The sequence below is a fragment of the Paroedura picta genome, chromosome 18 (genome assembly GCF_049243985.1).
Source record: "Paroedura picta isolate Pp20150507F chromosome 18, Ppicta_v3.0, whole genome shotgun sequence".
NCBI classification, from domain to species: domain Eukaryota; kingdom Metazoa; phylum Chordata; class Lepidosauria; order Squamata; family Gekkonidae; genus Paroedura; species Paroedura picta.
In genome coordinates this window covers 11,157,166-11,173,216 of record NC_135386.1, presented here as the reverse complement: position 1 = coordinate 11,173,216, position 16,051 = coordinate 11,157,166, and the positions used below count along the sequence as shown (strand labels likewise).

At 46.5% G+C, this 16,051-nt stretch overlaps 1 protein-coding gene across 4 annotated transcripts in view; it reads right to left on the bottom strand.

Moving 5' to 3' along the window:
* Positions 1–16,051, bottom strand: part of RHCG (Rh family C glycoprotein) — an 85,895-nt gene that overhangs the window by 61,659 nt on the left and 8,185 nt on the right. For 3 of the 4 annotated variants that reach the window (XM_077318133.1, XM_077318132.1, XM_077318140.1), the window contains one exon: positions 15,533–15,584. In XM_077318133.1, coding sequence (XP_077174248.1) covers positions 15,533–15,584 — 52 coding nt within the window. Of the gene's footprint in view, positions 1–7,565; positions 7,669–15,532; positions 15,585–16,051 lie in introns of those variants that run through there. The other variant, XM_077318138.1, reaches the window with a different exon arrangement.

Genomic DNA, 16,051 nt, shown 5'->3' with positions numbered 1-16,051 from the left:
ACCCGTGCCCTGGTCTTGTGGAGGAACTGGTTCTATGGCTCTGATCCACAGTAAGAGGTCTATTGCATCCAATGTCTGCTTTCACTTGTCTGGGTTTTTGGAGTCTGGGGATAATAGGAACCTGTGTGGGGGCAGAGCAGCAAACTCTATTAGGTAACCTTGAGATACTACCTCCTTGGCCCAAGCATCCATTGGTGAACCTATCCAGGCCTGCTTGAAATGCTGAAGTCACCCCCCTACAGGAATAGTCTGTGAGCCATGCTTTAGGGGACATTGTCTCCCACTGCTCTGTCAGAGCGGCCCTGCTTGAAGCAGTTGGATCTGTAGAATCCCCTCTTTCCTTCCGGTCTGAATCTGGGACCAATGTTCTGGGACCGGAAGGTCAATGGAAAGGGCTTGCCATCCCTCTTAATGGGCCGTGGCATCGCCTTCTTTTTTATCCCTGGTCTCAATAAGGACTCTATCCAGAGTGTCTCCAAAGAGCTTGTCCCCTTGGAAGGGATAAGCAGTAACTTGAGTCTTAGAGTGTGGATCGGCCTGCCAGGCCTTGAGCCATAATAGTTGTCTAGCCACCGTGTAGAACCCATGGCACGGGATGCAAAGACCACTATATCTAAGGAAGCATCTGCATTATACACTGAAGCCTTTAGGATTCAGTTGGTGCCTTCCTGGAGGCACCCCTCTGATTCAGGAATCAATGTGAGCAATTTCTTACACCTGGCCATGGACGCTCTTGCAGCAATTGAGGCAGTGGTAGCAGCTCTAATTGCCATTGCCATGGCCTTGTGTGCTTCCTCAGTGCAGTGTCTGACCTTCTCTCCATGATATCTTGAAGATATCCCTCGCCATCCTCAGAAGTCTGCAATGCTGCCACTGGACCATCTACTGCAGGAATCTGTAACATGGATTCAGCATACTCTGGCATGTCACACATACGCTAGATAAAGGAAGGAAACTGTTTAGTTACAATAGGCTTTCCCCATTCAGCCCTGATCCTTTCAAAGAATTCTGGTAAGGGAAGTTCTTTAAGTTGGTTTGTATCTTAGGAAAAATTCCCCACTGTCCTTGGGACCATAATACCTTCTATCCTTCTTCCCGTTCCCTGGCCTCCGTTTCCTCCTCAGAGGATTCAGGCTGACAATTGGAAGCATAGTAGGGTTTTTTTTTTTTTGTGCTGCCTTAGTGGACCATCTAGATGTGGGATCTAGAATCAGGGAAGCAGGAATGGGAACGGGGCCTGGAGATCCTGGCTGAAAAGGCAAGGCTTTGCTTACAGAATTTAGCAATCTCTGCCTGCATAGAATTTTGCCTGAAGGTAAAGAATTCAGCAGGCAATTTAAAACGTTCTGCCATAGACTCAACGTTACCCAGTTCCTCAGGCTGGTTCTGTCTCGCACGTTGTGGACCTTCAGGATCGGTGCTCTGCCGTTTCCCCCCTGAGGAAGTGCCAGGATCAGGCCCCTCTCCGTAGCCGCTGAGTCAGATGGCTTTGGGGGGGTGGCGCAGTCCCGAAGCGGCCCAGTGCGAAAAAGGAGCGCTGTCCTTGCTCCTGGGAGCCCGCTTGCGCCAAGGTTCCTTGTGCCACAGTGGCTGTGGCATCTCTGGAATCAACTGGCCCCTCTTGGGCCTCCTGAGAGTGTTGCTCATCCTCAGATGAAAAATGGTGTTCCCACCTGCTGGAGGCCATCTCCCAGCAGTGGGAAAATAAATGCAAGGAAAGAAGCAAAAAGGAAAGCAATCCAAAATGGCCGCTGCTAACAAACAGCCATGTGCTCAGCTCCCTGCTTCAAAGTCACTCTCTGCTCTTTCTCTCAACCGACCAAGGGGAGGGCAGGAAAGAAAAAAGGAATAGCAGGAGGGAAGGCTAGCAGGGGAGCAGGAAAAAATTGTTGAAACAGAGGTTGTAAAGAAAAATTATCTTCCAAGCAGGAGACTTCTAGTCTGCATGCTCCCTCATGTGAGGCAGGAAGAAGACAGGCAAGAGGAGGGCGTTTCCCAACAGGGGGACAGGAAGTTTTCCTTTGACCTGCCTCCCTCAAAGAGAGATGGAAAATCACCCACCAAGCTGTCCTCCTGACCTAGAGGGAGAACAATGAGTTACTTCAGATGACTCTCACTAAATGAAGTGGCCTCAAATCTGCAGAGAGTTGCAAAGAAGAAAGACATATGGCTTGGCTGTGTCTAACCCCCGGCCAGAGCAGTGTTTTAAGTGAGAAGGGGCTTTTCTGTGGCCTCCCTGTCAGGCAACTGTTTGGCAGAAGGTGAAAGTCCCCCCCCCTTCAAAAGGTATGCCCTGAGGCTCCCCTGCGTTGCTCTCGGAAAGGCCTCCTTCCCTCAGTCAGGGGCTTCGCAGCAGGCCTGAAGGGGGGGAGGGGGAGGGAGCGCACTCAACAGCCTCCGGCCAGCTCTGTCAGGGTTCTGAGGCAATTTATAGTTGGACATGACAGTTAGGACAGCCTTGGGGTGAAAAGGGCTGGTACAGCCTGTGTTCTCATCCCCCTTGGCAGCCCTGCTGACCTCCTCTCCCTTTGGTGGTCAGGAGCAAACTGGCAGCCATTTCTCCAGATTGCCCCTGGCTGGATGGAATTTTGGTCTGTCCTGGTAAGGGGCCAATCGGAAGGCGCTTTGCGCCTTCTGATTGGCCCCTCCGCTTGTCAGTCCAGGGCCATGGGACCAATTGTTGCCCCTCCCCATTACGGACTGAGCCCACCCCAGCACCCCTTACTGTTTTATTAAGATGGAAAAGATGCTATTAAAGGCTTGTTGTTGTTGGTCTGACCAAGCAGTAATATCAGGGCTCTCTCAGCCTCACCTACCTCTCAGGGTGTCTGTTGTGGGGAGAGGAAAGGGAAGGTGAGTGTAAGCTGGTTTGAGAGAGACCCCTTTGGGTAGAGAAAAACGACATAGAAGAACCAACTCTTCTTCTAAACTGGAGGCCTGCAGATGGGATGGAGAGACTAATCATTAAATTTTCAGATAACCACAAATTGGGAGTAGCGAATACCCCAGAAGATATAGAGTTCAATGAGATCTGTACATGCTAGAAAAGGGGATACATAAGAACAAGATGCAATTCAATAAGGAGAAGTGCGGAGTTCTGCATCTGGGGGACAAAAATGAGAAGCATACACTTCTGGGTAGCAGGGTGCAAACATGAGATCTTGGAGTTCTTGTGGACTGTAAGCTAATGAGCAGTGTGATATGGCACTAAAGAAGGCGAAAACTGTCTTGGACAGTATCAACAGAGGCATCGCCTCAAAATCACAAGATGTCATAGCCCCACTGTATACAAAATTGGTCAGACTGCATCTGAAGTATTGCATGCAGTTCTGGAGGTCTCACTTCAAAAAGGATGTGGACAAAATTGAGAGGTTGCAGAGCAATAAGGATAATCCTGGCCATGTGAGGAAACTTGGGAATATTCAGCTCGTAGAAGAGGTTGAGAGGAGACATGGTTGATTTCTTTAAGTATTTGAAAGGTTTTCACTTGGGCAGGGAACAGTTCCTATTGGCACCAGAGGATAAAACCCAGAGATGGCTTTAAACTACATGTAGAATGGTACCAGAGGGGCAATTTTCACAGTCTGAGTAGTTCAGCAGTGGAATTGGCTGCCTAAGGAAGTGGTGAGCTCCCCCTCACAAGCAGTCTTCAAATAATGGTTTGACAAATACTTATCATGGATTTATTAGCCTGATCCACTGTTGAACAGGGGTTGGACTAGTGGCCTGTGTAGCCCCTTCCAGTCCTATAATTCTATTGTATCTAAAAAATAAAAACTTCCTGCAAATTATATAATTTGAACCCAAGTATGTATTTTCAATCACAGCTTTATTTCCAGGTCCAAAAACGGCATTAAAGGCACCATGATTAAATATCTTCTGTTCACATGCATTTCCCTTCTCTTTTTCTGAGCAATTAGAAGCAAGTATAGTGAGGTTTTGTTTCTTGTTCACAATTTCAGGCTTCTTGATTTTATGATGGTAAATTATTTTAATCCTTGCTCCGGATAGCGCCTGCTAGCCCAATCTCAGAAATTTAGCAGGGTCTGCCCTAGTTTGCATTTGGATGGGAGACAACCAAGGAGGTTAAAGGTCACTTTGCAGAGGCAAATCACCTCTGAACATTTCCTGCCTTGGAAATCCTACGGATCACTATCAGTTGCATCTTGAAGGCAAAAAAATTCTTTTAAACTTAAAAAAAATTAAGTGGGAAGGGCCTCAGGGAATACTTCTCAGATAGAGAGGACAGAGCTAGTTAGTCCAAGGAGGCTAAATATAGGCAGACAGGCTTAGCCTGTTCTTGAAAGGACAGGACATCCCAGGGCTTCAGGAAGTCACTAGAAGTCATGAGAAGTGCATCATGCTTGTTGCTCTGCAATGAGTTTATGGTGCACAAGATTGTGAGAATCTTTGGTGATTCGGAAAAGCAAACCTTTGACTTGATGCAAAAGATTTCTTTATTCAGAGCAAGGAAGCACTCTCGACAACACTTTGTTGAAACTGAGAAACAAAGAAGCATAGCATAAAACCCTGAAACTGTGTAACACAGGAAGAATCATAGAATCATAGAGTTGGAAGGGACCTCATGGGTCATCTAGTCCAACCCCCTGCACTATGCAGGACACTCACAACCTTATTGTTCATCTACTGTAACCTGCCACCCCTTTGCCTTCACAGAATCAGCCTCTCAGTCAGATGGCTATCTGGCCTCTGTTAAAAAATCTCCAAAGATCTCCACCTCCCGAGGAAGCCTGTTCCACTGAGAAACCGCTCTAACTGTCAGGAACTCCTTCCGGATGTTTAGATGGTGTAGTGGTTAGGAGTGCGGACTTCTAATATGGCATGCCAGGTTCGATTCTGCGCTCCCCCACATGCAACCAGCTGGATGACCTTGGGCTCGCCACGGCACTGATAAAATTGTTCTGACTGGGCAGTGATATCGGCGCTCTCTCAGCCTCACCCACTCCACAGGGTGTCTGTTGTGGGGAGAGGAAAGGGAAGGCGACTGTAAGCCGATATGAGCCTACTTCAGGTAGGGAAAAGCGACCTATAAGAACCAACTCTTCTTCTTCTTTTGAATTAATTTCAACCCATTCGTTATGGTCTGTCCCTCTGGGGCCAGAGAGAACAATTCTGCTCCATCCTCCATATGACACCCTTTTAAATACTTGAAGATGATTATCAGATCCCCTCTCAGCCATCTTCTCTCTAGGCTAAACTGACCAAGCTCCCCCAACCTTTCTTCATATGTCTTGGTCTCCAAACCCCTCACCATCTTTGTTACCCTCCTCTGGACACGTTCCAGTTTGTCAACATCCCTCTTCAATTGGGGTGCCCAAAACTGAACACAGTACTCCAAGTGAGGCTGAACCAGAGCAGAGTAAAGCGGTACCATCACCTCCCATGATCTGGACACGATACTCCGTTTGATACAGCCCCATATCCTATATTGCCTTTTCAGCCAATGAGTCATACTGCTGACTCATGTTCAATGTATGGTCTACTAAGACTCCTAGATCCTTTTCACACATGCTACTGCCAAGACAAGTCTCCCCCATCTTATATTGGTGTACCTAAATGTCCCTATTGAATTTCATTTTCTTCAGTTTAGCCCACTTCTTGAGCCTATCAAGATCATCCTGTATTCTGTTGCTGTCTTCAGTTGTGTTTGCTACCCCTCCCAGTTTAGTATCATCTGCAAATTTAATAATTATCCCCTCTAATCCCTCATCCAAATCATTTATAAATATGTTGAACAACACAGGCCCCAGGACAGATCCTTGGGGCACTCCACTTGTCACTCTTTTCCAAGAAGATGCCGAACCATTAACAAGTATCCTCTGGGTATGATTTGTCAACCAGTTATTGATCCACCTGACAGAATTAGGATCCATGCCACATTTTACCAACTTGTGGACAAGAATATCATGTGGAACCTTATCAAAAGCTTTACTGAAATCCAGATAAACGGCATTCCCCTGATCCAGCAAGGTAGTCACGATAAGGTTGGTCTGACATGACTTTTTCTTGCAAAACCCATCCTGAGTCTTAGAAATCACAGCTCTCAGTTCCAGCTGCTCAAGCACCGTTTGATTATTTGTTCCAAAATTTTGCCAGCTACAGATGTCAAGCTGACAGGTCGATAATTACCCGGATCCTCCTTTTTACCTTTCTTGAAGATGGGGACAACATTTGCCCGCCTCCAATTGTCTGGCACCTCTCCTGTTCTCCAAGAAGTGTCAAAAATAATGGACAGAGGTTCAGAGATGACATCTGCAAGTTCTTTTAGTAGCCTTGGATCATCTGGCCTAGAAGACTTTGTTTCATTTAAAGCAGCGGTCCCAAACCTTTTGAAGGTTGAGGACCGCCTCCAGGGATGAGGAGGAGCCGGTGGCTCGGGTGCCGCGCATGCAAGTTTGTGTCCGCTAACGCCTGTTTCCCCCCCCCCCCCAGCAGCAAGAAGCTAGCCAGGCCACGAGCGAAGCGGCCGCTTTGGCAGCCGCTTCTCTCGTGGCCTTGTGAGCCTCTCGCTGTGGGGGGGGGGGGGGGAGGCAGGCGTGACCATCAGCGGCCCGGTACCGAGGCCTTTGCAGCCCAGTTTCGGGCTGCAGACTGGGGGCTGACAACCCTCGATTTAAAGAAACTAGGTGTTTGTGGACTGCTCCAATAGTGATCCTAGGCCACCATTCCCATCCCCTGTGTTGTTATGTTTTTGCCACATTGATCACTATTTCCCTCACAAGAGAAGACCGAGGAGAAATAGTAGCTAAGCAGTTCAGCCCTCTCGATGAAGATTTCACTTTCTTGTCCTCGCAGTGGTCCTATGGTGTCCTATTCTTTTTCTTGCTTGAAATATAACTAAAGAAGCCTTTTTTGTTATGTTTAGTATTTCTTGCTATCCTAAGCTCGTATTGAGCTTTAGCTTTTCTAACAATCCTCCTACAATTATTATTTGTTTATAATCATCCTTGGTAATAAGGCCTTCCTTCAATTTCCTAAATGACTCTTTTTTATTCCTCAAATCTTTTGACAACTGTTTATGGAGACAACTTAGGAAACTTAGGTTTCCTTAGGCTCCTTCCATCTTTTCTACTCAAGGGAATTGTGATTGAACCTTCAGTATTTCACTTTTAAGAAACTCCCAGCCCTCTTGGACTCCCATCTCTTTAAGTCTTTCTGACGACGGGACTCTATGCAACATACCTTTAAGTCTGTGAAAATCAGCTTTCCTGAAGTCCAGTCTATACATACGACTATGTAAAGATTTTCTCTTTCCCACAATTGAAAATTCCAAAAGTACATGTTCAAGGACGCCATGATGCATCCGGAAGTCTAAGATTTTCCAGACCTGCGTACTCCTCTTCTCCCTCGACCAACAGAGGAGCTGGAGGGGTTGATGTAGGTGGCTGGGAGTTATCTGGCAGAGCGGGTTGCAGAAGTGAGAGGTGGAACACAGGGTGCATGCGATAGGCAGTTATTGAACCGGTTGCACATCCCTCAAATCCCAGAGCCGGTCCATGTGGGCCAGTTCATCCAGCATTTTATATGACAACCCAGTTACAAACCTGTCCAGTAGTGCTGGCTCATTTCAGTCCAGTTCATGGGCAAGCACCTGGAATTCCACTGCACAGTCCTTTACTGAGTTGGGGCCTTGGCAGAGTTGTTGCAGGCATCTGCTGACTCTGATGATCTTTTGGGCATCTCCAAATGCCTCCTCTAACCGGGCTTCAAAGGCTGGGAAATTCGTGAGTTTGGAGGCATTGGCTAGTAGTAGGGGCGTGGCCCAGCAAGCTGCAGCCCCTTTTAACAAGCTGATGAGAAAACTGATCTTTGTCTGTTCTGAAGAAAATTCATGGGACCGTGCTGCTATGAACAGCTTCACCTGGGCCAGGAACGTTGGGAACTCCTCCCGGGATCCAGCAAACTTTTCTGCCGTTTTAAGGGGACAGGTTTTAAGGGGACAGTAGGGTCAAAACAGCAGCAGTTAATTCTTGCACCCGGGTTTTCAGCGCTTGCTGGCAACCAATGAGGTCAGTTAGCTGCTGCTCCATGGCACCCCCAAGGGAGCCTGCCAGATGGGCTCGGGGTGTGGTGGGTGCAAAATGTGCTGTCCTAGCCGGGCACATGCAGGGTCACTCCAGATGAATGCACTCTTGGCCAGTAAACCAAGTTCAAAGTGCATACCAGAAAGCAGTCAAGTCCAGTCCGGGTCTTATCAGGAGCTGTGGCAGACAAATTCCAAAGGAGAGCCGAAGGGGAAGTCAATAAACAAACCAAGGTCACAGCTGGAGGATCAAGTAAGAATCAAAGCAAGTCCATAATATCTATTCTTGGCCTGAGAAGCCGAATCAAAGGTCACCAAGCCGGAAGCAGTCAGGCAGAGATTCGCTGAAGCACAGGTAGGTCAGGAAATGGGTCAAGGCGATGGGTGGGCTTGTGCAGAGGGTGCACCCACGCTGAGAGACATCTCTGCTTTGCTTAAGTGCAGCCTGAGCTAAAGAGTTAAGTTGTTGCAACTGGTAACTCAGTTGCTGTCTGTTAAGTCAGCCCCAGCTAGACCCCATGTGGCTTCATATCTTGCTCTGAGCCTGGCACTTCGACGGCGTGATGTTAAAACAGTCCTTCTGTGTTCCCTTCTGTGCTCTGGGGACGAGTCCGGACTGAGAAGGGGTGTTGCTTCTGGCTGAGGTGATGCTGGTGCAGAGGGCATGGTGTCTACCTGGCTTGGACCTGGCTGTGTGTCCCTATCAGGGCTTGTCTCATTTAGCAGCATCTTGCTGCTTTGCCCCAGCTCCTCCTCATCTTCGTGCTCCAAAGGGTCTGGCCACAACTAAGTCAGTGACAGGTGGCTTCTCCCCTTTTGGATGGGCAATCTGACCTGCTGCATCCCAGATACACGTTTTTCTCTTGGCGCCAGGTACATTCGGCCACATTGGGGAAGAGGTACCCACACTCATCCATGTAGGCCTCCACCTGCACCAGTAAGAACGATAACTTCTCGGCTGAACCATCAAAGTAGGTGCAGAGCTTCCGCACTTCATGGAAACCACCAGGGGCAAAGATAGGGGCCACCACTCCAATAGCCGTACTACCAGCCAGAGTGGTTGCAGCAGTGGCAGTGACTGCTGCTGCTGACATAATCTCTGCCACCTCAGATGCAGATATCAATGCACCTGCCATTTCCTTGGCAGCCTGGCAACCCCAGACACAGCAAGCATCATCCCTTAGGACAGGGGTAGTCAAACTGCGGCCCTCCAGATGTCCATGGACTACAATTCCCAGGAGCCCCCTGCCAGCGAATGCTGGCAGGGGGCTCCTGGGAATTGTAGTCCATGGACATCTGGAGGGCTGCAGTTTGACTACCCCTGCCTTAGGAACATTGTTGCCATTGCTCCCGTCAGCTCGTCCAGCTGGGTCTTGAACTCCAGCTGCATCTCAGAGACATCCCACCACAGGTTGGGTTGGCTACAACAGCCTGCCTCAACCCAGTCACCAAGATCCCAGTCGTAGAGTGTGGACACTCAGCCCCCTCAGTGCTCCATTATGTACTGGCCTGCCTCTGTCCATCTTCTTCCAGCTCAGGGTGCCCTCCACAAAAGAGGACATGTCGTGGACTTTCCTAGTCTCCACTTCACACTCCTGCATGAGGGATTTTTTTATCATCCTCCTCATATTGGGTTCTGTAGTAAGAGTCTCCTTCCATAGGTATGCTGGTCAAACAGGGGACTCGGGTTCAGTTAGGTGAGTTTCAAGAATCTGTGAGAATCTTTGGTTACTCAGAAAAGCAAGCCCTTGACTTGATGCAAAAAAATTCTTTATTCAGAACAAGCAAGCACTCCTGACAACACTGCTGAAACTGAGACACAAGCAAAGATGCACAGCATATAACTGCCCCCCCCGCCCCAGAACCTGCGTAATGCAAGAAGTCTTCAGTCACAAGAGTCAGATAGGGACATCCTCCCAGGATTGCATTCCGGAGATGGATGGGGCAGAGGTTTGAATGCAGGAAGAACTAACCAAAGCACTGAGGCAATAAAACATGGTTAACAGGCAAGATAAACTACCAGACTCCAAGACCACTAACAAGTTAAATAGCCCAATACAAATCATGGCAGCAACACAGCATCATGACGAAGACCAGAGCCAGTCTAGATCCCAGAGCAGAGTGTTCAATGAGTTGACAAAGGGAATGGCAGTGGGACTTGGAGGAAATCCAGCAGAATAATCCTCCACAGACGTGGAAAGCCTGAAGAAGAAAAGGACTGAAGTAGAGCACTATTTCTTGCTACCATTTGGTTTATTGCTGGCAGTTCCTCCGTGTCTTAAAAATAATTTGGTTTTGGCAATGTTTCAAATCATCTTTACTTAAACAGCGGAACAAACGATCTGGAATATAAACATACTTGGCTGTAATAAAACAATCATCCCTTAACTGGCTATGTATCAGCAACTTTCATTTCCGCATACCTGGGCTTTCTTCCAAGATATATTATATATTATAAACTTTATATTACCAAAACTTGTAAACAACTAAATTTCTCTACTACTGAAGAAAACATTTAAAGATACTTATTTCTCAAGGAATTATAAAAATATAATACAGTTCGTGGTTATTTAGTTTTCGGTGTTTTCTCTCCTTAACAAAGAATTTGGATTTATTAAGACATCAAGATATTTATTGATTTGGGATTATAATACATAATACATTATATTTATACACTATGACTTTTTGTTGATGGATTACTATCTAGTCTTTCAGGATTTAAATGATTGCAAACCATCTCTACAATCTAGCGGCAGATAAACCAATCTGCAAGCCTGGTTGGGAAAGCTCCAGGGAGCCTGTACCTTATGTTGCGATTTTTGTCAGTGTAATGCAGTGGTTAAGAGCAGCAGAGTCTGAAGAATCAGGTTTGATTTTTCACTCCTCCACATGCAGCCAGCTGGGTGACCTTGGACAATTCTGTTGAAGCTCTCTCAGCCCCACCTACCTCACAGGATATCTGTTGTGGGAAGAGGAGGGGAAAGGTGTTTGTAAGCCACTCGGCTCTTAGTTTAGCAGAGGCAAAAGCTCCATCTCATGCATATCATTCCCTTCACAACCTCAACACATGGTGCTTTCTACCTATTTGGTGTGGAGGGCTAGGAAACTAACATGTGCCTAATACTTAACTTTAAATGTTGTATGTTTAACCTTTTAAGTATGGTAAATGTAATACTTGCAGGTATATTCTATTCCTGTGGTTAATTTGCACACCATGGTGGAACTGCAGCTATTGAGTATTCAGAATCAGACCTTGATTGGCAAACAAAAAGTGAAAACAGGAAAAAAATACACCATAAAGTGTTAAATTGTTCTACAACTATGATACTTCATAGCCAGCTTGGCACCCAATTTAATTACTAGACTAGAGTTTTGTTTGGGAGAAATAAAATTATCTTGGCACCATCATCAAACCTATGTCATTTACAAAGAAGTGGGTTGATGAGTCTATGGAGTCACTACATATGGTTTCAACACAGCCTGAATTACAGGGACATATTCTTTTAGAATTGAGCATTTCCAAGGATATCCCGAGAGCAGCAGAGGGGACAGCCAGCTTGATGTGGTGGTTAAAAGCCTCTAATCTGGAGAGTCAGGTTTGATTTTCCATTCCTTCACATATAGAAGAAGAAGAAGAGTTGGTTCTTATGTGCCGCTTTTCCCTACCCGAAGGAGGCTCAAAGCGGCTTACAGTTGCCTTCCCCTTCCTCTCCCCACAACAGACACCCTGTGAGGTGGGTGAGGCTGAGAGAGCCCTGATATCACTGCCCGGTCAGAACAGTTTTATCAGTGCCGTGACGAGCCCAAGGTCACCCAGCTGGTTGCATGTGGGGGAGTGCAGAATCGAACCCGGCATGCCAGATTAGAAGTCCGCACTCCTAACCACTACACCAAACTGGCTGGGTGACCTTGAGCTAGTCACAGTGCCATTAGAGCTCTCCTACGGTTCTGTCAGAGCTCTCTCAACCCCATCTAACTCACAGGGTGTGGGAGGGAAGGCGATTGAGACTCCTTCAGGTAGTGAAATGCAGGTATAAAAACCAATTCTTCATTACATCTTGTGCGGTTGGGGGGCTGTTAAATGGTAAAAATATGAGGTAAGGGAGTGAGGTTAGTCAGGTTGACTAAGTCTCTTTGGATGCCAAGCAATTTTCTACAGTCCTATATATGCCCTTTTCTTCCATTATAAAAGCACACCTTTTCTGATTGAGTTTGTGCCGTTAAGGGTACAGATTTAGACCAAGGACATTTCCGTGCAAAGTCTGAAGTCTGTTTTATATAAACACAAAATACTTCCATCAGCTTCAGGCTAAGACCCTCAAGTGGCCTACAAAAAATGTGTTTAGATACAATCCTCAACGAACTAGAAATTATTGCTTTCTTGAGCGTCATGGAAAACTGGCTTGGTACGTTAATTTATTGATACTGTCAACAACCAGCATAGAATACACACCAAGCAAAAACAAGAACATTGGTAGTGGTGTGATACTTTTATTCTGAAGAATATTTTTTTTTGTCTTCTTTATGTAAAATGAAAATCTTATATTAGTTTCATGATAGTGCTGTAATTTCCTTCATGTAGAATAAACACCTGCATGTTAAACAGTATCTTAACCCTGCCTGTGGCGCCGCAGACTAAATAAAGCCATAAGGGCTTGGAGTTAGGGCGGGCTCTGTCCAGGATGAGGAAGGGTGCTGATTGGCCCCTTCCTCCGGACAGACGTCAGGCCGCCCGCCAGTGAGCTGGTCGCGGTCATGCCGGCCAACACAACAGTGGCGGCGACGCAGGAACCGCGAGCGGAGGCAGACCCGGTGCCGACGGAGGATCCGCCGCCACTGCCAGCGCAGCCCCCACCACCGGCAGCGAAGGGCGTGAAGGAGCCACGAGCAGCGCTGGACCCAGCCGCGGCGGACCCGCCAGCACCCCCCAGAGATATGCCAGATTCAGGAATGCTTCACACTTGTATGGAGGCAGATGAGGCCAGCAGCAAATGGTGGGGTGGGAACCTTTGATCAGTGACATAGTCAGTTTTATTTCTCCTATGTGTTTCTGTACAACTGAATTCCAGGGGACTGATTGGCTGTTTTGGCACATAATGATTATATGGCTGTATTTGGATGTGTGACAGTTTACTAATTTAACAGAATTAATTTTTGCTATATATTCCCACTGTCATGAAGGAAGTTCATGAGAAAGAGTGCTTGTTCTCAAAAGCTCACGCCTTGAATAAATCTTCGTTGGTCTTAAAGGTGCTACTAGACTGATTTTCTTGCAGTGTGTGAGGGCAGTGTGTAAGGATATATAAATTGCAACCCCCTAAGGCTATTTTGATTGTTGTCTTTATTTCACAGAATCATAGAATTGGAAGGGGCCACACAGGCCTTCTAATCCAACCCCCTGCTCAACGCAGGATCAGCCCAAAGCATCCTAAAGCATCCAAGAAAAGTGTGTATCCAACCTTTGATTGAAGACTGCCAGTGCTATACTCTTTCCTTAATATTATGTCGCAGCAAGAAAACAGGACAGCATAAGAATAAAAGCAATATATATGGCAGCACAGGAGTGGATGAAATGAAAACATTTACTACAAATAAATCCTTAACGCAGTTTTAATATTATCGCAGAGGCCTCCTGGGCGGAGCCTGTCCGGCCTCTGCTTCCAGTCCCCTGGAACTTAATGGGCTTTTCGGCTAGTATATATATGACTTGAGAAAGGACAAATCCTGTCTCTATACTGCTCATGACAATATCTTCCACGTTATTTGCCCATACAGATGGTAGGTGAATTGGGCATGAAACTGGGGTCACCATGGGTAGGCAGGTAGTTGTGAGTTCCTGCACTGTGCAGGGGAGTGGACAAGATGACCCTGGAAGTACTTTCCAACTCCAGGATTCTATGCTTGTAATAGGCTTTTGTAGTGTTACACCAATTAGGTGGGAGTTAATTAAAAAAAAAGATCAAGTGATATGTCCATTTATGTCGAACTGTCCCCCCCTCCCAGTGGCCAATTATGGGCCGGGATGTGTTGGAAAGGATCATAAGAATCCTTGCTGGCCAAGGCTCATCACATGGTAGCAACTGGAGTCCAGACAGGAATACTCATTTTAACTGCATGGGGGGTGGTGGGGGGAAGTGGCAGGAGAAGACAGGGTTCTGACAATGACTGTTTATGCACTGGAGGTTTCATGGCAGGCTGCAGGATGGAGTTTTAGTCGTGGCAGGTTGCCCCACCTCTTCCTGCACCCACACAGGGGAGCATTTGGCCCGGTGCACCTCATCTGCCCCTGATTTGTGCTCCTGCCCAGGAGCTGGGGCAGTGAAGTTCCCAGTGCATAAATGGTGATTGAGGGGCAGGGGGTAACAAAGTGTGATGTCACATTTGGTGGGAGTGTTTGGGTGATGGCATTTCTGGTCACATGTGACTTCCAGCTTGGTGTAGTGGTTAGGAGTGCAGACTTCTAATCTGGTGAGCCGGGTTCGATTCTGTGCTCTCCCACATGCACCCAGCTGGGTGACCTTGGGCTTGCCACAGCACAGAGAAAGGTGTTGTAACAGAACAGTAATATCAGGGCTCTCTCAGCCTCACCTCCCTCAAAGGGTGTCTGTTGTGGGGAGAGGAAAGGGAAGACGACTGTAAGCTGCTTTGAGACTCCTTCGGGTAGAGAAAAGTGGCATATAAGAACCAATTCTTCTTCTTCCAGGGCCGTGGCAGGGAGGTGCGGTCTGCTGACATCACTTGCAGGGTTTCTCGAAGTCTGAAGAATGTTTCAGGAGTTTCTCAATAGTAAAAAGGTTGAGAAGGACTGATCTAGAGGGCTAATTGCATCATGTAGTGGTAAATTCAGAAACAGCACATCAGTCACAGGGCCAGGAGGGAGGAAGCGTTGTGAATACCCATGACAATGGCACTCAGGGTGTAGTTCTATTGCTTTTATACCTCCAGTAACTCTCAAAATGTCTCCTCAAACCAAGATGTTTGGCCTTCAAACCTCCCAGGACACCCCCACATACATACTTAAAATCCATTTATCCCTTCACCCAACAGTTTTTCCCTTAGAAAGAGCATACACATATGTCACGGGAGATCCTGATTATGAAGATATATAAACTTTGGCCTTGAGATGGAAACTGATGTTAAATGCTACAACACGACAGAAAATCTGCAATGACTATCAAAGCATGAAAGGCACAGAGTTTTTCAAGATACCTGGAAGTTATATTTGGGAGAAGAATCAAGACAAATAGCAACAGCAAGGCTTGCAATAGCACATATATTTCTTCTGAACTGTTTTACACAGAATTTTAAAATCATCCGTTCTACAGAACCTCTCTCATCATGTACAAATCAGCATGTTCAACTTTCAGAAGACTGAATTTTTTTTTCAATGGCCAAAATTATTGCAACAAATTCCTAAGAGCCCCAAACTCATTTATACCAACTAACAACACTGGCTATTTCACACATTATTGGGAAGAGATTCAAAACCTGATTCGATTAGGGATAATCGATGCCCCAGGGTCTTCAGTGCTGTTTCCGCCTATTAAAGAAAGACATTATTTTAATTAACATTACACATTAATTTATGAGGGTCCCAATGCAGGCATCCATTACTAAATTGTTAGGCTGCATTCCCGTCATTATAGCCAGAGTTTTCTGCCCCCTTCAAAAGGCCACCAATGACCAGAAGAATATACTTAACACACATTAGAGGGGCAGAAGACACTATAACCCAGTATACCATCCATGCAGTTAGTGGTATGACTGGTAAAGTCAAAACAGAATTTTTATTGGGAACTGTTTTCACAAATCACTAGACAGCACTATCTAGAAAGACGTGCAAGGACCAAACAAATTTTGTAGCACCAGTTAAGTAAGAAATGCCATTGGTCTGGTTCAGACATCAAACAAGCTTACACTTATTCAAAGTTATTACAGCTTAAGATGATGTCTGGCAATTTACTTCTCTCTAATGATCTCAGAAAACACAATATGAATTCATGGTTT